Here is a 21,332-nt window from a genome sequence, read left to right as displayed (position 1 = left end):
CTGGGGCCACTGCTGTCGGATCACCAGCCGGCTCGCTCTACATTTCTACCACACTGTCCCAATGCCGGAAACCTCCCTCCCCGCACCTCCCAACAGCAGGGAGGGAGAAATTACCCTTGCTTTATGGAGGGGAAACTGAGGCTCAGAGAGGGAAGGTGACTTGCCCAAGGTCAGCCAGTGAGTCAGTGGCAGAGCTGGGAATAGGCCCCAGGCATCCTGACTTCCAGTCCCCTCCCCGAGCTGGGAATAGGACCCAGACATCCTGACTCACAATCTGCTGCTGCTATCACTGACCCAGACACCCTCCCACTTGAAATATTTTCCACACGAGGGATGTTCTGTACACGCCTCTCCTCCCCCCCTTCCGCCCCCCATTCCCATGCACTGAGCCTGGCATAGCCAGGTCTAGGATGGCCGGCAGCATGGCAGGCCAGCGGGGGACAGCCTGAGCCACGCAGACTCAGTGACATTATTGCCCCAGGCAAAGCACCACCCAGCCCTTCCTCCACTCATCTGGGGCAGCGCATCCCCTGGGGCAAGCCAGCGCCAGCTGCAGCTCACAGAGATCCACATCAGCTGGGCAGGGCCTGGGGGTGCCAGTGAGGGAACCCTCGGAGAGCGCAGCCTTCCCCTGCGATTGTATGGCGAGGCAGGCAGGAGGGCGAGGCGGCTGTGGGGAGCCCCATCGCCTGGGCCATTTAAAGCTAGAGCAGGCGGGTGCTCAGAGACCACAGGATTGGGCAGCCTGGCAGCCCCTCGCAAGCCTGGCGCAGGTGCTTGGCGGGGGGGCTGTTGTGCCCTGGCCAGGCAGAAGAACCACCTCTGTTGCTCACTTCCATGAGGAACAACGGCCTGACCCCAGCTCCAGCTCTCCAACCCCAGGGCTGCGGTCTGCGTGCTCGGGGTGCCCGTTCCACGCAGAGGGAGAGGTGGGGGGCAGGGAGGCAGACGCTGCTGGATGCTGCCCCTGATGCTGCAAAGGAGGATTGGGGGAGGATGCACGGGACATCCACAGCTCCCATCTGCCTCTAGGGGCTGGCCCACGGGCTAAGAGCCAGCTTGTTTGCTCTGCCAGAGGGGTCTCAGGCTCAGGTGCCAGCTGCCCTGGTGGCACCAGGCCCGAGTTGTGGGGAGAGGAAGATCCACCCACCCTGAGACCTCGCCCACAGCTGGGAGCGGTGGAGCCGTGGGGGTGTTTGCCCAGCAGACCTGTCTGCATACACCTCCGCTGCTCTGGTTACAAGGTGATGGGTGCAGGGGGGGAATGCTTGTTCGGGAGCTGTCTGCTTCCAGCCACAGCAGGGTTTCGAAGCGGCTTCAAGGGTAGTCTCTCCCCCCCGCCGAACACCAGGGCAGCCTGGTAACGGAGCGAAGGCCAAAGTCAATTAGCCGGGGAGAGCTGGTGCCGAACTCCCACGGCGAGAGAGCCTGCGAAGCCTCCCGAGGAGGAGAGCGGGCCGGGGCTCTGCCAGCCTGTGGGAATGGTGCCCCGAGGGACTCAGAGCCAGCCCCGTCGCTTGGGCCCCTTCCCACCACGCTGGCTGGCAGGGGGTGCGGCGCGGCCGGTCTGGTCTCTCAGTGGCCGTGATGTTTAGGAGACGACGCGGTAACTCGCGCTGCCTAGCGGGCTGGCCGGGGGTGTGCGCGTTGCCTTAGCCACGCAGTCTCTCTCTCTCTCTCGCCAGGACGCTCGGGGCCATCTGCCGGCGGCCGCTCCGGGGCCGACTGTCCCTGCGTTTGAAGCGACGTCGTGGCCGGCCGTTCCCACGCCGCGCTGGAGGCCCGGGCGCCGAGTGCTCGTTAGCGAACCAGTCACTTCGCACCGCACGGCGGCTCTGCGGGGGTGAAGCCGCGGCCGGGCGGGGACGGACGGAGGAGGCGGTGGAGCTCAGCTGGGAGCCGGCCGCTCTCGGGACAGCCGAGCGCAGTCCCGGGCGCCGTAACAAGCAGCGGAGCAGGGGGCCGGTCTCTGGCGTGCGGCGCACACCCGCACGCTCCGGGGTCCGGGGCTGGAATAAACCCAGGCGGTGCGCACAGGTCTTCGGCACCGGCGGGGGCCAGAACTCCGGAGCTTGTGCTCCCAAAACACCCTCCCTGCAAGGGGATCCCCGTGGCGGCAGGCGTGCTCGTGAGCAGGCACGGTCGCGTGGGGTGTCTGCCATTCCAGCGCGCGGAGCTGAGCGTGCGCACACACACACACACACACGCACGCACGCCGACGCACACACACAGCAGGGCCTGTCACGAAGCCCTCCCCTGCCCAGCTCCGTTCTGGCCTTCCATAGGCAGGGGGCGTTGGGGCCGGATGGGCAGGAAGGTGGCGCCGGGGCAGGAAAGACCCAGGAGGCAGACAACGGAAGCCAAGGGGAGCTGGAATCCGGGACCAGCGCCTGCTCCCAGTTACACCAGCGTAACCCGAGCGCCTGCACTGGGACAGGGCACAGGATGGGGCCCTCCCCTGGCTGTGAGGACGAAGGAGGCTGTTTGGTTAAGTGCCACATCACCCTGCCCCCTCACCTGCCCCATCCTCTGTGCTGAGCCTGGCTCCTGGGGTCTTGGTCCCCAACGGCCAGCAGGGCCTGGCAATGGGAGGGCACTGCCACAGGCAAGGGGTGACCCCCACACGCACCACTCCACGGCCATGCCGCCGTGACCCCCACACGCACCACTCCACGGCCACGCTGCCGTGACCCCCCCACACGCACCACTCCACGGCCACGCTGCCGTGACCCCCCCACACGCACCACTCCACGGCCACGCTGCCGTGACCCCCCACACGCACCACTCCACGGCCACGCTGCCGTGACCCCCCCACACGCACCACTCCACGGCCACGCTGCCGTGACCCCCCACACGCACCACTCCACGGCCACGCTGCCGTGACCCCCCACACGCACCACTCCACGGCCACGCTGCCGTGACCCCCCACACGCACCACTCCACGGCCACGCCGCCGTGACCCCCCCATACGTACCACTCCACGGCCACGCCGCCGTGACCCCCACACGCACCACTCCACGGCCACGCCGCCGTGACCCCCCACACGTACCACTCCACGGCCACGCTGCCGTGACCCCCCCACACGCACCACTCCACGGCCACGCTGCCGTGACCCCCCCACACGCACCACTCCACGGCCACGCTGCCGTGACCCCCCCATACGCACCACTCCACGGCCACGCCGCCGTGACCCCCCCATACGTACCACTCCACGGCCACGCCGCCGTGACCCCCCCATACGTACCACTCCACGGCCACGCCGCCGTGACCCCCACACGCACCACTCCACGGCCACGCCGCCGTGACCCCCCACACGTACCACTCCACGGCCACGCCGCCGTGACCCCCCACACGTACCACTCCACGGCCATGATGCAGTGACCCCACACACGTACCCCTACGCACTCACTCTGCAGGGCCTGTCTGCCCACTCTCTGCCCCACGACCTGGCTGCAGCCTGGCATCGCTAGGATAGCTCAGGGCCACTTTTGCTGGCGATGGACGGGCCAGGCACAGCTCTCTCCCCACCACGTCAGGCTGTGTTGAAAGCCGGCGTCCCCCAGCCCTGCGCTCTGGCCTGTGGCGGTGCAGCTCAGGGCCCCGCGTTGGAGCCAGCCCCTTCACGACCATGTCGGCGTTCTGCACAGACTAACGGGCTCCTGCTGAGAGACAGACAAGGGCTTGTGTAAGGCGTTTGCACAGAATGTGCAGCAGGGTCCCCAGCCCCAGCTACACCCCCCTGCACCCCCTGAGCTGAGACATCCCCTGCATCCCCCAAGCAGAACAGGGATGCCCCCTTGCACCCCCTAAGCGGAGCGGGACACCCCCTGCACTGGGAAATGCTGTTCAGTTCCGCCCGTAAAACCAGCTGGGTTCACCAGTTCCAGCTCCAGGGCCCGGTCTGGCCCCAGCCCTTCTCCTCAGGAGCTGGGTTCGGGCTGTGGCACCGGGCCCTCGCCGTCAGCTGCCGGTTCCTGGCTGGCTGGGCACGTCCTGCCAGTGCTGCACTGATACCACCCTGGCCTCTGTGCCCCATCGCCTTTCCCTCTCCGTTATTTCTGTACCCCCCTGCCATGCCAGACACGGCCTGCCAAACCTGTCCCTCCCCCTGCCCGTGGGATGGGCACCGGCGCCAGGAGGCGGGCAGTGGGAAGCCGGCAGGGGCAGGTGGGAGAGAAGTCGATAGCCATGCCCGCGGGGGCAGCCTAAGCAGGGCCGGGGCAGGGTGTCGGGAAGTGGAGGGGAGACCCCCCTGGCATGCTGCCTTGCTGAGAGCAGTGGCCATGGCTGCTTGGCAGGTGGCACTCTGCCCTCCGATGCAGATGGCAGAGAGTTGTCATCAGATGCCCATCACCCAGGCAGCTCAGTGCCAGCCACGGCTCCGCGCTGCTCAGAGGTGGCCGGAGAGACGTAAAACAGCCCCTCAGCTTGCGGGCACGACAGCTCCCCTGGCAGGCAGGGGGTGCTGGCCCTGGCGTCCCGGCCGAATTCCAGCAGGGGTGATTACATCCCCCACCCCGGGGTCTCGTAACTGGAATCTGCAATTGGGCGGCCTGGCCTGTCCCGAATGCCGAGCGGTGCAGCCCTGCTGCTAAAGGAGGCCAGGGCCCAGGGCCTTGCAGAGAGCTGTGGGGGTGGTTCCTGGAGAGGGGGGCATGCCTCCTGGAGAGGGGGGCATGCGGAGGCAGGTTGCTATGGGGAGCAGCTGAGGACGGGGCCGTGGGTCTGGCTCCTGTCCCCAGATCTGCTCGGTCTGGCCCAGCCGTTCTGGCCTGGAGAAGGGGGAGCCCAGCCGCCCCGGGTCAGCAATGGGACAAAGCAATTTGTTAATGGGCTGAAGGAAAAGGGCCTTGTTCAGCACAGGCCCCTGGGAGAGGCTGGGGGTCTGCAAACCCGACCTGGACAGATCCAGCTGCAGGAGGGAGCTGGAACCAGCCCAGCTGCCCGGCCCGAGGCAGGGGGGTGCTGTGCTGGAAGGGCTCAGTGCAGCCAGGTGGGACATGGGCTCAACCCCATCGGCAGGAACTGGGCGACAGCCTAGCCTGGCACTGATGGGCCCCATTGCTCCTGTCTCCTCCTCCAGCCCTCGCCTTGTCCCCACTGCTCAACGGCTCCTGACCCACTCCTGTCTGGTGCCTGGACTCTGCCAGCTCCAGCTGCCTGCAGCAGGTGCCCTGCTCCCTTGCCCGCCCTCCACCAATGCCACCCCAAGGTGCCTACCCCCGAGTCCCTGCAGACGGGCTCCCCTTGCCATGTGCTCAGCTCTCCAGGCAGGGACCGACCTGCCGAGCCCCTCTGCAGCGCTCGCATGGATCCTACCTTTTCAGCTCTCCTCCGCGCCGGGTTCCCCGTCTCTGTCTCTCGGCCCAGCGGGTCCCAGGGGCCATGTCTGTGGCACAGGAAATGGGGGGCACTGCATCTTCCTTCCAGGCCAGGACCGCTTTGGGGCTGGCTAGGACCACACGCTCTGCCCAGGGCCCCAGGGACGTCAAACAGACTCAGCCCAGGCTGGATGCAGCTGCTGGCCACCAGCCGCTGGCCACAGAGCCGGGGGGGTGGTTTTCTGTGCCTCCCCCCATCTGCACACGCATGATGAATTGCAGGGCCCCATGACACATGTGGAGGGAGGGGAGAGCCGTGCAAGAGTCACATTGGAGTGCATTGCTGCCCCCTCACCTGTCACCCCCAGGGCTGAGCCCAGCACCCCACGTCGGAGCAGCTCAAAGAGCCGGCAGATGGGAAACCCCCTCCTGCCATGGGGAATCCACCCCCCAAATCACCCCAAGGGCCAGGATGGGCGTCACGCTGCCCAAGGCCACAAAGTGCTTGTCTCCCAGTACAGACGCCAAGGCTCTGCAGGCCAACCCCTCACCACGGGCCCACCGCCCGCTGGGATGGGGAGCTCTGCCCCACGCTGGGTGTGTGGGAGGGAACTTCCTCCCCACTGAGCACCGGGAGCCAGGGAACTATGGCCCCTGGTGGGACAGATGGAGGGAGACAGAAAATAATCCCAATGTAATTTGTTCAGACTTTGAGAACTGTCCCTAAAGTGCTACCCACAGGACGGGCGGGGGAGGAGGGGGGCCGCCCTCATGGGAGAAGGGCTGGGTCACCCTGTGCGAGCCATGTAGCCACCCTGTGCCTGCTGGTCAAACCATTGGACTGCCCTGCCAGCCAGGTATCCATAGACACCCCCCGCCCCTCCACGTGTGTCACAGGGCTCTGCACCCCTGCACCTCCCCTATCATTGTGCAGTTCCCCCCTCCCATCCTCTGTGCACAACCCCCCCCGTCCTTGTGCACCCCCCATCCTGGTACACACACACACACGTATTCTGCATATTGAAGCTCCAAGGTCCTTCAGCAAACAAACCACACAGCCTTCGTCAGGCAGGCTGGCCTACTGGTTCAAGCACTAGGCTGGGACCCGGGAGCTGGGGGGTTCAATCCCTGCTCTGCCACAAACTCCCTGGATGAGTCACTCAGCTCCCCTCTGAACGGTGGGGATGGCGCTCCCTCTCTCTCCCCGCACTGGTCTGTCTCCTCGGCTTAGACCAGGTGCCCTAGTGGGTAGGGACCGTCTGACTGTCTCCGTCCAGCCCCAGCACGACGGGGCCCCGATCTCGGCTGGGGCAGCTAGACGCTGCTCTACCAGAACCAACCCCCCACCAGCAGCCGATGAAGTGCCGAAGCCGCAGTGCTGGGCGAGCCCCTGGCAAGCAACGGCCAAAGCATTCAGCCCGGACCTGGCGCTGGGACGCTACACGAGAGTGGGGCAGCCAGTTTCCCCCGGCGCCGTGCCCCCAGGCAAGGGCATGGAGCCCCCTAGCAGGGAATCAGCTGAGTTCTTCCATCCCGCGGGAGAGAAGCAGCTCTCAGGCAGGGCTTTATTAATTGTCACCTACCTCTTCTCAGCACACAGGGGCCAGCTCCCACCTCTCCCGCAGGAGCGGTCCGAGGCCAGCGTCTGGGCAGGCGTCTCCTCCCGCCCCACCCTGACACAGCCGCGTTTCCGGATCGTCATCTTTTATCCATAAATAGAATTCCCATTTCAATCCACGTCTCTTTACAGCAGTGTCCGAACCCAAGCGGTCCCAGCAAGGGGGATCCCGGCGCCCCGAGGCCCGGCCCCGCGCTTCGGTTCCAGAGGTAGTTTCCCGTGGGTTTGTGTAACACTGGTTGGTGGGGGGGGGACGGGGACAGGGGACTGAATCCGACCGGCGTCCGGGGGCCCCTACACGGAGCTCTCGTCCAGCTTGTCCACCAGCTGCGTGTGTTTCCGCTTCTCCAGGATCTTGCTCAGCTCCTCGGCGAAGGAGGTGGTGTACAGGGGCGAGGGGCTGGGCTCCTCCTGCTGCAGCAGCATGTAGCTGTTGCCGTTCATCTTGCGCAGCACGTTGGGCAGGGCGGCGATGCCGTTGGTGAACTCGGCCGGGAGGGGCGGGGGCGGCGGGGGGGGCGCCGGGGGCGTCTCCCTGGCCGGGGAGGCCGCCGGGGGGGCCTCGCCCGGGACGATCTGCAGGCAGCCGGCCTCCTGGCCCAGCTCCTCCTCCGCGGCCTCCCGGGCCCTGCCCAGGCAGCTGGCCGAGACCGTCTGCAGCTCCACGGAGGGGGCGCGGGGGGCGCCCAGCACGTACCTGCCCTTGCGGCGCTGCAGGCAGGAGACGTGGAGCAGCACCGTGCTCAGCACCAGGCACAGCCCGCCCAGCACCGTGATGACCGCGATGTAGACGAACTTCATGTCGGGGGAGGCCTGGCGGGCGGTGCGGGGGGGCGGGGGGGCCGTGGGCGCCGCCGGCTCCTGGGGCGGCTCTGGCAGCACTGTCAGGGCGTAGGCGGCCAGCGGGGAGAGCAGGCCATTCTCCTCCCCGTAGCAGCTGTACTCCCCGCTGTGCTCCGGCAGGGCGTCCGTCACCAGCAGCCCGTCCGCCCCCAGCCGGAAGTGGCCCCGCCCGGCCGCCAGCCCCGCCGTGCCGTTCACCAGCCACGTGGCCTGCGCCAGGTTGGAGCGCTGCTCGCACGGCAGCAGCACGTCGTCGCCCCGCAGCACCGTCCGGTTCTTCTGCACGGGGGGCGCTGGGGGGAGAGACGGGAGGGGCGGAGCTCAGCCTGCGCCGTACGGCCTGCGCCGCGGGCTGAGCCCGGAGAGCGCTCCCAGAATGCCTTGGGACTGCCCCTCCCCACCCCAGTGACTGCCATGGTAAGGCAATGGCTGAGCCCAGAGAGCACCCCCAGAATGCCTTGGGACTGCCCCCCCTTCCCCCAGTGACTGCCATGGTAAGGCAATGGCTGAGCCGTGAGAGTTCCCAGAATGCCATTGGACTGCAGCCCCCCCCAGCGCAGTGACTGGGCAAGGCAGAGGACACCTCCCTCCCGGGGAAATGGGGGTGAAGGTGGGGGTGGTGAGGGGGCCAGCGGGACGCTTCCCCTTCTCTCCTGGGCAGTGCCAGAGCAGCTGGTGCTGCCCACAGCCCCAAGGCGCCAGGGCCCAGATGGCCCCTGTGCCTCCTAGGGGGGGAGGCTGGATGGTCCCAGCATGAGCACACAGGCGCGGGGCGGAGCCTCACCCTGAGCAGAGCCGTTCCTGCAGCCCTCCCTGCCGTGCTGCACGTCCTGGGTCAGCTGGGTCCTGTGAGGAGCAAGACGGGCTGTGTCAGCAGGGGGTCGGTGGCCAAAGGCCCCAAGAGACACGCACACGCGTGTACACGCAGCCCCGCCTGCAGACACGCACACGCACATCAGCCCTGCCCGCAGCCCCGCCCACAGACAGGTACACACACACACACACACACACATGAACACAGACTAGCTGGTCCCCAGCAGCCCAGCTCTGATCAGAGCCCGGTTAACGGTGCCATTCTGGGTGAAGGAAGCGCCCGGGGGCAGCAAGAGAGCCGGGGTGAGAAGTCGGGGCTTCCTGAGCACCAGGGCCAGCTCTGGGAAGGGGCCACCAGTGCCAACGAGGGGCTAAGATGGCACCGCAGAACCTCCGGGAGATGGAGCTGGCAGGGGGGTGGTTTGCTTGGTGGGCCGGGGCATAGGGAAGTCCCAATGTTTCGGCACGCGCCCCTAGCAAGAGACACCAGGATGGGGGTTCACCCTGACAGGGTGAGCCATCCTGCCGGGCGGCGTCGGGCGAGGCTGCGGTGCCCCATCCGCACTCGGCTCTGGGCAGCGTTTGCACATGGCAGCGATCCAGTTCCGAGTCCGGCTGGGAGGGGACCCAGCATCACTCCAGCCCGGGCTGGAGCAGGGACGATGGCTGGGCCAGCAGCCTCTCTGACCCCATGGCCGTGTCTCACCCGGGCAGCAGGAGCTCGGTGGGGCAGGCCGCGCAGGGGCCAGGACCTCCCCACTGGGAGGCCTGGGGCAGCTCAGCGGATCCGTACCTGTCCGCAGCGCCGGCCAGCTCCCGGCAGCCCTCGCCGTCCCAGGTGCAGTAGGGGTCCCGGGCCAGGATGCAGTCGTAGCAGGAGCCGTACCTGGCGCAGCTGGACAGGGGGAGCTGCAGGACTCCGCTGCCAGCCCCGACGTACACGCTTCTCTGCCAGGCAAAGAGCGGAGACCCCGGTGTTACGCACCGGCGGAAACTCGATCACACTAAGGTGGGAACGCGCCGTCCCTCAGGGCATCGTAAGACACACACCTGAACCGAGGCCTAAGAGGATCTGCCCAGAAACGAGCCCCAGCCGGGCAGCGGCTCCACTGGGCACTGTGTAGGGTGCGAGAAGACATCCAGGCCGGGAACAGGCGGCACAGAGAGAGGCAGAGACAAGCCGTGAGGAAGCCCAGTGGCTGCCTTTGGGCACAGCGGGACCCTGGGAAAGCTCCGGAGAGTTTTGGGGTCTGTTGGCTACAGAGGCTGGAAGCTGGGAAATGCCCCTTCATTCCCGGTTCCGCCCGCGTGCGGCACGGCAGGACGCGTGACCCTCCTTGTAAATATACAGGAGTGCAGCAAACGATGCCGCCAGCTGGGATGTCCCCAGAGCCTGCGCTTTGACCAGCCGCTCGGGCTGAGAAGGGGCCACGCCGGCTTGGCGTGCCCCGGTGCCCCATCAGGCAGGCTGGGTGGCAGCATGGCTGGGAGGGGGCCGAGGTGAGCTGGGGTCTCAGGACAAAGCCAGCACCACAATCGCCCCTGGTCGGCGACCTCTAGGGGCCGAAGGGAGACAGGGCGCTGCTCTCGCCCCCTGGGTCCCGCCCCAGGCCACGCCATGGCAAGGCCTGGGTGGGAGCTCAGACAGAAGGACAGACTCCCACGGCCCCATTAAAGCCACCTGGAAACCCGGAGCAGAGCACGGAGCCAGCCCTGGCCTGAGCGAAGCCACAGAGCCCCCACCCCTCCCTATCCCCCCATGCAGCCGCCCAGCCTCGCTACACAAACTACCCTGCTGGAGGCTGGGGGCCCGGAATCCTGGGTTCTCCTCCCAGCTGTGTCACTGACCTATGTGTGTCCTTGGGACGGGGCTCACCCCCCAAACGACGCGCTCCCGTGGTGTTGGGGAAGCGATGGGGGCCTGGGGTTGGGTGGCACCAAAGGGATCAGTACGGTTCCTGGATGCCTGGTTCCTAGGATCCGGGCTGCACCCCAGGACTGAGGGGATGGGATGGAGGTGCTACGAAGAGGGGGGTTTCTCTTCCCCCATGCAGAGACCCCAGTAACAATGGCCCTGGGGGAACAGCCCCAGGCCCTGCCCCACTGGGCTGGTGGCAGGGCCTGGCTCTGCCGTTGCTGCCTCCTCTGGCTTGCTGAGGCCTGCGCTTGGAAAGCCAGCGGGGGCACGGGGGGGCCTCCCCAGGGCCTCGGATAAGGACAGCAGGGATGGAGAGAGGGGGGCTGAGACCCCGAGGGCAGGGAGGGGCCCCAGGGACGCCCCTCTCATTCAGCAGAGCCCCCTGCCCCACGTGGGTCAGCCAATGCCTCACCGAGGAGGGGTTAACGTTGAGGTGTGGGGAGGTGCCCTGCCCCACAGCACAGCTCTGAGCCCTTTCCCTGGGGCGGGCAGGCTGGCAGGCAGCCGAGGGCACCCAGGCTCCGATAAGCTCTGGCATTCCAAGCTGGGGTCAGCCAGTGCCAGGCAGAAGTGAGGCCGCGCCTCCGCTGTGGGCAGGGGGCCAGGCTAGCTAATCAGAGCTACCCTGCGGTGCTGGCAGCTCTCTGGGCGAGACGGGCCCCAGGGAGCGCCGGGCACCCACCGCCAGGCCTCTCTGCTTGGCCAACTGCCCCAGAAGGAGTTTAAAGCGTGGCTGGGTGGGAGACGGGCTCCAGGAAAGGCCGCGGGGGCCCCATTCACTGCCGCCCTGCAGCGCCAGGGCCTGGCAGCCCAGCTAACCATGCAAAGGCAGCTGTTTCTCCTGCCCCCGCCTGGGCAACTGTACAGAGGGGCAGCGGCTGGGTGGGAGTCAGTGGCAGACTCTGGAATAGAACTCAGGTGTCCTGGCGCCCGGCCCCGTGCTCCAGCCGGCAGAACTCCCTGCCCCTCCTTCCTTGCCCGTCTCGCCCGCTCCGATCCCCCCTCAGGGGGTGCCCCAATGCGCCACTAGATTTCAACGGGCCTGGCTGCGGGGTGCGGCAGCCGCGGATTTCAACACGCCCATTTTGTTCTGCCCTCTACAAGCGAGAGGGCCCCTGGAGGGGCAGCGTGTCCACGGTGCCTCCCCCTCGGGGAGCCAGTTCTACTCTGTCCCCCACAGCAGAGTCGGGGTGCAGCCCGGAGCAGCATCTCACCTGGCCTTTGGAGATCACCAGGCTTTCCACGGGCTGGGGGGTCCCGAAGACCTGCAGCTCCTCCACGATATGTACAGCGGAGCCGATCACCACCCCCTTGTGCAGCCAGCCGTCACCTGGGCAAAGGCAGAGGGGCATGGTCAGGGCGGCACTGGGTGGGAGAGTGCTGTGCCCATAGGCCAGGGCTGGGGCCGGGCAACCGCACTGCTAATTTCCCCCCTGGCCTGGGCCCCTGGCTGCTGCCCCGATGGGGGGATGGGGCTCTCTGCTACCCCCCTTCTTCTGTGGGTCCCGTCTCCGGTGGCAGCTTTCGCCCGGGCACCCCAGCCACACTGGGGTCCCCCGTCCCGCTCAGCCTGGGCGAGTGACACAGGGCCCCCAGATGACACTGCCCCCCCAGCCCCTGGCATGGGGGAGGGGTGGCGCCGACGCACCCGTCCCCATGAAGAGCACGTCGTACTGCTGGCCGTCCAGGGCCGGCGCCCTGTCCACCGCCAGGGCCGTGTAGAGCACATTCTTCTTCACCAGCAGGGGCTCCCCCCGCGCCGGCTTCACCTCCTCGAACATGAGCGGGTGTAGCTTGATGAAGTCCAGCACGCGGTTGGGCAGGTCCTGGGAGGAGCGGTAGCTGCCCTCATGGGAGTGGTCGGTGATGCACTGCAGCGGGGAGGAGAGGTGGCTAGGGACGGGTAGCAGCCTGCCCGCTGGGGCAAGGCGGCCACCTCTGGGATCACCTGGGCATGTCTCACCTAATCAGTGCCCGGCCATTGCACGGGTCTCGGTGGCACCTTGGGCGCTGCTGTTCTTTTCAGTCCGACTGTACCTGGCCTCAGCACGGGGTGAAACACCTGGTTTGTGCTTTGCGGGAGGTCAAACTAAATGATCTAATGATTCCTTCCGGCCTCAGACTCCAGGGCTTTCCTCGACACCAGGGCCAGAAGCCTGACCCCCTGCAGAGCACATGCCAGAGACCTGCCCCCAAATCCCTCCTCGAACAGCGTTCAGACAAGCGCTCAGGCTGGATTTCCAAACCGCCAGTGACGGGGAATCCACCAGGCGCTTGGTACATTGCTCCAGTGGTTAGTTACTCTCACTGTTCACATTTACCCCTTGTTTCCGGTCGGAACTTCTCTAGCTTCAGATGGTGTTAAACCTTCCTCTGCCAGACTGCGGAGCCCATTAACCAATATTTATTCCCCACCTAGGTGCTGACAGATTGTGATCAGTCCCCCCTTCACCTGCTCTGTGTACAGCGAGCCAGACGGAGCTCCTTGAGTCTATCACTACAAGGCAGGTTTTCTAACCCTTTAACCATTCTACGGCTCTTCTCTGAGCCCCTCCAGTTGATCAACATCCTTCCTGAACTGCGGGCACCAGACCAGGACACAGGACCCCGGGAGCGGTCGCACCAAGGCCAAATACAGAGCTAAAATAACCTCTCTTCTCCTCGAGATTCCCGTTTATACAGCCCCAGATTGCATTAGCCCTTTTGGCCCCAGCATCGCTCTGGGAGCTCATGTTCAGCTGATTCCCGCCCTTCCCCCCCAGCCTCCCAAAACTCAGGAAGTTGCTGGGGCGCGAGCACCAACCCCTGCCCCCCACGCCCCAAGGAGGGAGCCATGCATGCTGGAACCGGTGGGCCTGGCCGGGAGTCAGCAGCTGAGCTGGGACCAGCATCGAGGCCTTTGTGGCCCCTCACCAATCCCTCCTGGGGATGAAGCCCGAGGGCATGTTTGCAGCCCAACAGGGGGCACTGGCGTCTCCAGGTCACTCACAGAGCCCGGCCGTGGGTCTGGCACCTCCCCGTCGTAGCGGGTCCATTTGCGGGTGGTGTCCTGGTATTGCATATAGGGGCCCTCGAAAGCCCTCTGCAGCTCAGAGATGTTGTACTGGCAGACGGCGGATGCCTCCATGCTCCTCCTAGGAGAGACAGTGACAGGATCAGCAACCCATGGCCGCCCCACGGGCTACACACACCTCCCTGCTCCGTCTGCCAGACGCCCCAGCCACTGACCACGCCGCCCGCTCCCTCACTGAGAGCTGGGGCCTACAGAAACGGCTACAAACACCCAGGCTTTCCTGGAGGGGGACAAGGAGCTGCTGCCCTCTCTGAAATGACAACAGGACCCCACGGACCTGCAGCTGGAGACCTCAAAGTGGATCTGTTGCATAATGCCCATTTTACAGATGGGAACCCAAGGCCCAGAGGGGGAAGGGGCTTGCCCAGAGTCACACGGCAAGGCAGTGGCAGAGAACCCCAGTTTCCTGAGGCCCAGAACTGTCTCTCCAGGGAAAGGGAATGGAAAACGGAGAGCCCCCCCATTGCTCCATCAGGCACTGGCTGACAAACGCCAGAGCGGCTGCTGGCATTGGCAGAGCTGTGGCAGGATGGGACATGGGCGCAGCAGGCCCTAGGAGGGACGGGGGAATGGACAGTGCGTCCACAAACGACACAGAGCCGCTGTCCAACCCCAGCATAGGGAGCAGATGGGCGACCTCACCAATCCGGGCAGCACACAGCTCTGCCAACGCCCCTCAATCCTGACCTGCAGCCCCCGTGCTGTTCTGGTCCTGGTCTCCCAGGTGGGCTGCTCCGCAAAAGGAACCAGCAAAAGCCCAGGTGGTTCCGGTTCTGCTCCCAGCAGCTGCCTCGCTCCGGCAGTGAGGTCGCCGCATCCCCGCACTGTTTGCCACCCCCTGCCCGCAGCAGCCTGGGCAGATCAGCCCCAAAGGCACCGGAGATGGGCTCGGAGGGAACGGAGATGCTAACAGGTACACGGCAATAGCAGGGTCACCTGCCGTACGTCTCCTGCCTCAGCGGGGGGTGGGGGAGTGCCAGGCAGAGCCCCTGCAGGTCGGGGAAGAGCCCCCAAGTTTGGGAGCTTTAGGGCTGGCGATTTCCCAAGTGCAGGGCTCTCCAGGGAGATCCCAAGGGTGCCCCAGACCCGGCCTGCTGGAGGTGCTGAGCGCGGCAGGCCCGCAGCCCGCAGGGCATGCCCTCACCAGAGAGGAATGCTGCCCAGCCGGGCCTGGCAAGCTGGCACGTCAGCAGGACGGGAGGTGGAGAGAAGCAGCCATTCAAGGACTCCAGGAGTCAGGACGAGCCCCAGCCACAATGTGTGCCTCAGTTTCCCCACTCTGTTAAACCTACCCTTGGAGATCCTCTGTTTAGCGGCCGTCACATAGAGCCGAGAGCGGTCAGTCCTCTGCACATGGCTTGGGGGACCCCTGCTGGCTCTCACGGCCCCGCTGGCTCCTACAGCCCCTGTGCCTCCAGAGGAAATTCCTTCCCAACCCCAGACAGCCTGGCATCCACCCCCACAGTTGGGTGGAGTGAGAGGGGGCTTCTTCCTCACTGCTGGCCTGGCCCCATTCCCACCTCCCAGTTGCTGATCTCACCAAGGTCGCAGAGGAGGTCTGAGCCCCGGCCCAGCGCCCTCTGCCCAGCTTACGGTACAGCTGGGACAGTGACCGCCCAGCTCCAGGCTTGGTAGCAGGGTGGCCCTGTGATCCCCAGAGACGCTTGCCCTGGGCCGCTCCCCTTCCTCGCCCAGTGTGCTCAGTGCGAGAAGCTGGCACTGGGGACGGGGGGGGGACCTGGGGGAGACCCAGCTCAGGAGGTGGTTTCCAGGTCCCTGGTCAGCAGGAGTGGGATGGATTACTGCTTGCTGCTGCCTCGAGATGCTTCCTCCCCTCCCCGCAAAGGACCCGCTGATCTTCACCCTGCTGCCTCCCTGGAGAGTGGAGCAGGACCCCTACTAGGCTAGGTGCCACGGCTGCTTTCCTTTTAATTTAACCCTCTCCCACCTGGATTCTTCCTGGCTACCTGCACACTCCCCCGGCAGACCCACTCCTGGGGGGTTAACGAGCCGCCTGAGTGATCATTAATGAATTTCTCTATAGAAACCATTCCCTCCCCACCGCCCAGTTGCTCTCCCTGTCCCATTGTGCTATAAATAGCCACGGTCAGTGTCAGGCTTCTAGAGGCAGGCCCAACTAATTAGCCAGGCAGCGATTCATCAGAATTCATGTCGACGTCAATAACCAACAGGAAATGCCCTTTTCCATTAAAACGGCCGTTGGAGCGCGGATATGCCCAAGTGAAATCCACCCCGGCTCCTCAATAGCTCCCGTTCCTGCTAAACCTCCTGTTTAACTGGGCTGCGTTTCCACCAGATAAGGCGGAGATAGGAAGCCTGCCAGAATGGTTCAACTCCCTCCCCTGCCACCCGCGATGTAACGCACACAGCAGCGATTAACCGCGCTGCGGCAACCCTTCGGGCTCCGGATGGGTTCTCTGTGCCCCGTCGATCCCCTGCTCCCCATGTTTGCCCTCTGCACACAAATGAAGCTTTGCAAACTGGGGCCCAAACGTTTGCAACGCCTGATGTGTTTGGAATGGACGGTGAGAGCAGAAAGCCCCCGGTGGAGCAGGAGTGCCGCGCTTGGGAAATAATCCAGCAAATTCGGGAAAACACCACCTCTCTCTCTGCCGTCCCAGTGTCCTCCTGAGCTCCGGGCACTGGGTTTTCCCAGGCCTTGCTCTTTCCCAGTGACACGTTTATACACTGCGTCTTGTTTGCACCATTCGCAGGAACACGTCAGCTGTGACGCCAGTGCCATCACCAGCCCCGAGCCGCCCCATGCGACGGTGCGGACGCGCGTCGCTCTGCGACGAAGAGCTTGTTCGAAGCCACACGACGGGCTCGGCTTTTCTCACGGTCCCTACACGTACGTTCCCATGCTGCGGAGTGTGGCCAGATCTGCGCACACTAAGGTGGATCATCACTTTGGGGTGGCGGGGGGACACGCTTTGCGGGATTTGGCTATGTACAGCTCAGGTAGTCTGGTTCATTGGGTGAATCCTGTATCAGTGAATGCCTCAATGGGGCACGAGTAGGGTGACCAGATGTCCCGTTTTTATACGGACAGTCCCTGTTTTTGGGACTTTTTCTTATACAGGCGCCTATTACCCCCATCCCCCGTCTCGTTTTTTCACAGTTGCTATCTGGTTACCCTAGGCGTGAGTCAGCCATGGGGCCCCCTGTCTCTATCACCACCCCTTGGTCTGGAAGAAGTGGCAGACTGAACAAAGGAAGTTGTTAACCTTACCGTCTGCGCTCTGGCAGGACAAGGGTTATGCTGAAGAGCCTGCCTGAGCTGGGGGAACCAGAGCTATCCAGGTGGTTGGCCAGGAGGAGGATTTGGAGCAGTGGAATTTCCCCACGAAGGGGAAACACAGGCCCGGAGTCAATACGAATCTTTAAACCCACACAGAGTGACGGAGAGGGGAAGGGCGGTCCAGGACCCTTGCAAGGACGCTGCAAATCCTGCAGAGTGGGGAGGAAACTGAGGCAGGGGATGGCGTACGGGTGGTTTAGTAGGCTGTCTGGAGCTGCGTATATCCCAGGCTGTCTATAGGAAAGAGGGACTGGTTTGGGAACACTGTTTGCACGGCCTGTGCACAGCTCTCAGAAGCGGGCGCTAGGAGGAGGATCTGCCCGCCCAGAGTGCGCCGAGAGAGCCAGAGGCAGGGCCTGGCTCGGCACAGATCAGGGAGCTGAAAGCACATGGACCCGGCCCGGCAGCCTGGCTGGCCAAGCAGGGTTGTGATGGGGGAACGGGTCAGATGCTGGCAGTGGACAAAGCACAGAGCCCACTGCTGAGGGCCAGTTTCTGGAAGAACCCGCAGTGGAAGAGGACCTGTTTGGGGACTGCAAAGGGGGAGGAGCTATGACGTGTCCATGAGGGGAATGGCCAGAACCAGCTATTCCGACCGGGGCAGGCGCCCGTGCGGCCCGGGGCAGGGGATCAGCCGTTCCATCAGATCTCGGGGTCGCCCGCAAGGGACAAGGCGACCCTGCTGAACTGCTCCAGCCCGCGTCCCCCCAGTGGCTCCATCACCCTGCTCTGGGGACGAGCCTGTGGGCCCCGCGGGGAAAGCAGGACCCTACTCACCACTGAGCCGACAAGGTGAACGTGGCGTAGAAGACGGTGCTGGGCCAGCTGCCCCCGTCCACGGTGTGCACGGCCTTGAGCACTTCGTAGTAGGGGATATAGCAGACCAGCCGGGCCTTCATGAAGGACGTCCATTTCCGCTGCAGGATCTTCTTCCCACCCAGGTCGCTCTGCGAAGGGAAGGGAAGGGAAGCGCTGGGAGAGGGCGAGGCTGTCACCTGGGCTGACCCCATCACAGCCTCTGAGCCCCGCGGGACTGGGGTGCTCCCAACCCCCCCTCTCCCTGCAGCTGCTCAGGGCCCCAGACAGGCCAGGGAAAGGGGCTCCCCAGATGGAAAGCGGGAGGAACCCTGGTGCAGCCGGCATTTCAATTGCAAGCTGTTGAGGCAGGGCTTGTCCTTCTGTTCTGTGTCTGTACAGCTCCTAGCACCACGGGGTCCTGGCTCGTGCCTCAGGATCCCAGGATAGCCACAAGACCAATCCTCATCTGCATGTACACGGGCGGGGCGACTCTGCATTGCCGGCTGGCCAGCCACCTGACTTGGCTCTGGGCTGGCTGTGAGTTGAATCCGGCTCGCGTTCGCACCACCGTGCAGCAGCCGTCACTCCTGGCACAGACCCGGGCAGCTCTCTGAGGAGCCCCTTCTGCGCCTGCCCCAGCAATCGGACAATCCAAGCCCCCACACACCCTGCAGGCGACTGCTAGCTCCGCGGGGGCATTACCCCGTTGCAGAGCCTGCCCGCGGGCAGGCGCAGTGAGAGCGTCGGGCGCTGGTGTGAGCTCTCATGCGGAGGGAGCGGACCGAGTATCGAGATTTCTGAGGAGCAGTCATCGGACACCCAGCCGCTCGCCTTCCTGCCCCGATGGATGTCGGGACTGAGGACAGGCTGTGTCGTCCCCACAACCTGCCTCACCCTGGTGTATTTAGCTCCTGTCTGAAGTGCCCATCACGCCAGCCTCTTCTGTCTCCTGCTTCAAGCCGCCGCATCATGCCCGCTCCTGCCTGCCCTGACCAGAGAGAACTCGGCCAGCTCCCATCCTCGCGTCTCATCGGCCTTTGTGCCGGGTGCAGCTGCGGGAGGCTAAAACTCCTCACGTCCCCCAGAGGCAGTCATGCCCAAGGCCCGGTTCATGCCAGTCTGGTGGTGGGAGCGGGGTGCCGATGCCAAGGGCTGGGGCCTCATAGACTTCAAGGCCAGAAGGGACCATTGTGATCAGCTTGTCTGACCTCCTGCATGTCGCAGGCCACAGAACCTCACCCACCCACTCCTGTCATAGACCCCTGAGCTCTGGCTGAGTTACTGACATCCTCAAATCACGATTTAAAGACTTCAAGTTACAGAGAATCCACCATTTACTCTAGTTTAAACCTGCAATTGACCCGTCCCATGCTACAGAGGAAGGAGAATAACCCCTAGGGTCTCTGCCAATCTGACCAGAGGGAAAATTCCTTCCCAATCCCAAATATGGCAATCAGATAGACCCTGAACATGTGGACAAGACCCACCAGCCAGACACATGGGAAAGAATTCTCTGTCGCAACTCAGAGCCCTCCCCATCTGGTGTCCCATCACTGGCCATCGGAGATCCCTGCTGCTAACAGTCGCAGATGGGCCACGTGCCACTGTAGACAATCTCATCAGAACATCCCCTGCATAAACGTATCGAGGTCAGTCTGGAAGCCAGTGAGGTTTTTGCCCCCACTGCTCCCCTTGGGAGGCTGTTCCAGAACTTCACTCCTCTGATGGTTACAAACCTTCGCCTAATGTCAAGCCTAAACTTACTGATGGCCAGTTTATAGCCATTTGTTCTTGCGCCAACACCCGTGCTTAACTAACTGATCTCGGGCGGCCCGTTCGTAGCTGTCGCTGGAGGACTCCTCTCCAGAGATGTGGGCCCTGCAGAGACCCTCCGGAGCGGCACCGGGACCCCTGGGCGAATGCTTGCAAGGGGCATGGCGTGAAATAGACGCAGAGGGGGGTTGGTGGACAGGGCAGGAGGGAGGGCCACAAAAGCCGTCATCAGTGATAACAGCAGCGAGGGGCAGCCCCAACTGTATGCACCTGGGGAGGAGGTGCCAGGGTCCAATGCTGGTCTGGCAAAGGTGCCAAGGGTGGCTGTGAATTCACCAGCACTCAGGGTGCTTCCCCTTGCGAGGATGAAATCCCTCCTGGCCTAACGGCCATGCCCAGGGCCCATCATTCCACCAGCCTCCAGGTTTCCCTGGGAAGCTTTGCCCAGCTCTCAGCCCTCGCTGCGTGCCCCAGCTCCGGCAGCGTCTCTTCACCTTGCACACCCGGGCCACTCTGGCCACCCTGGCCACCTGGCTCTTGTCGAAGGAGGCACTCTCCTCGGCCGCCCGCTCCATGAAGAAGTAGTAGATCTTGTCATCGTCCCCCACTGGGCTGCGCACGCTCTCCTGGACCAGCACAGAGGCCACGAACTCTGCATCTGCAAACAGCACCCAGCGTCAGACGCGCCCCGCCACCGGGCGGGTGGTGGATCTGATTGGTACCTAGCTCTGCCACTGCCTGAGTCCCTTTCCCTCTGGATGTCTCAGCTTCCTTCACTCTAAATAAGGACGGATAATACCGCCCACCCCTCTGCCTGCAGGGTTATTGCAGGGCCTGACAAGAGCTTTGAGATCCGCACTTTAGTCAACTCTGTGTCTCATCCCCTCCCTACCCAGCTCTGAGCACTCCAGCTGGCCTCTGTGCCCATGCTGGTCTGCTTAGCGAACCCCCCAACTCTTAGTGATCTCGGGCACCCCGCCCGCCCAGACATGGCAAGAGGTTCAGGGTGCCCTGTCACCGGAGTGACCCAGATTCCCAGGGGTAGGTTCTTGCCAGGGTTGGCAGCGGGACGGGCTGCCACTCAACATGGGGCAAGGGTGTGAAAAGGTTTGGAGAGTGATCACCGCCAAGACACCCCCCAAAAAGAGGCGGAGGGCAAAGACTGAAGGGACAAACAAGAGAAGGAGGAAGGAACTCAGCCGTATGGACAAAGCAGAGCCGCCCACTCCGCGGCCAGCGCCGCGCCCTCCCGGGGAGTGAGCACAGAGGCGGCTTGGTAGGATCAGTGCCAAGGCTCCGAGGACGGCCCTAGGCTCCAGCGACCCTGGCACATCATGCGATAGATGCCCCCTCTGCCCTGCTCTCCGCTAACGGAGAAGGCCCCGGCTTCTGCCCTCTCCATGGCTCAGGCCCGTTTGGCGCTCTGGGGAAGGCAGGCATAAGGAGCAGAGACGCCCCCACATTTGTGTGACTATGTGCAGCCCCACCGAGCCACGTGCATCTTTGCCCCACTGCCGGGCCCGCCGAGAGCCGCCCGTCTGCCGATCTGGAGGTGGGCGAGGCGTTGCGGAAGCACACAGGAACGACCCGCCCTCGTGAGTCCGGCTGACGCCCTCGGCCCAGCCTGGGTGCGTCGGAGGGCAGTGTAACCCTCCCCCCCCCCCCCCGAGCGCACCGCATTGTGCCACACGCCAGATGGGCAGCGAGGAGGTGCTGGGCTGCGGATCAAACGCACAGCCGAGATTCAGACCCCAGGACGCCCTTCAGGCCCCGGGTGACGCGGGGCTGACTCAGACGAGTCTATTCTGCCTGTTTAAATGTCCCCTGGGCGTCACTCTGCCCGAGGACGGCAG

General features: G+C 64.6%; 1 protein-coding gene across 11 annotated transcripts in view; it reads right to left on the bottom strand.

Annotated features, from left to right (window-relative positions):
- Positions 1-3,335: 3,335 nt before the first annotated feature.
- Positions 3,336-21,332, bottom strand: part of SEMA4G (semaphorin 4G) — a 103,415-nt gene continuing 85,418 nt past the window's right edge. For 6 of the 11 annotated variants that reach the window (XM_074959451.1, XM_074959446.1, XM_074959453.1 and 3 more), the window contains exons 8-17: positions 19,974-20,137; positions 17,686-17,855; positions 13,503-13,647; positions 12,162-12,384; positions 11,728-11,843; positions 9,389-9,543; positions 8,567-8,628; positions 6,905-8,075; positions 5,320-5,389; positions 3,336-3,662 (exon numbers count right to left, since the gene is read on the bottom strand). In XM_074959451.1, the coding sequence (XP_074815552.1) occupies positions 7,234-8,075; positions 8,567-8,628; positions 9,389-9,543; positions 11,728-11,843; positions 12,162-12,384; positions 13,503-13,647; positions 17,686-17,855; positions 19,974-20,137 (1,877 nt within the window). In that variant the 3' untranslated portion in view covers positions 3,336-3,662; positions 5,320-5,389; positions 6,905-7,233. Of the gene's footprint in view, positions 3,663-5,220; positions 5,580-6,904; positions 8,076-8,566; positions 8,629-9,388; positions 9,544-11,727; positions 11,844-12,161; positions 12,385-13,502; positions 13,648-17,685; positions 17,856-19,973; positions 20,138-21,332 lie in introns of all 11 variants that reach the window. The other 5 variants (XM_074959455.1, XM_074959458.1, XM_074959457.1 and 2 more) reach the window with 5 other exon arrangements.

The sequence above is a fragment of the Natator depressus genome, chromosome 7, assembly GCF_965152275.1.
Source record: "Natator depressus isolate rNatDep1 chromosome 7, rNatDep2.hap1, whole genome shotgun sequence".
Taxonomy (NCBI): domain Eukaryota; kingdom Metazoa; phylum Chordata; order Testudines; family Cheloniidae; genus Natator; species Natator depressus.
Note: the sequence above shows the minus strand (reverse complement) of the source record. Positions and strands in the feature narration are given on the sequence as shown.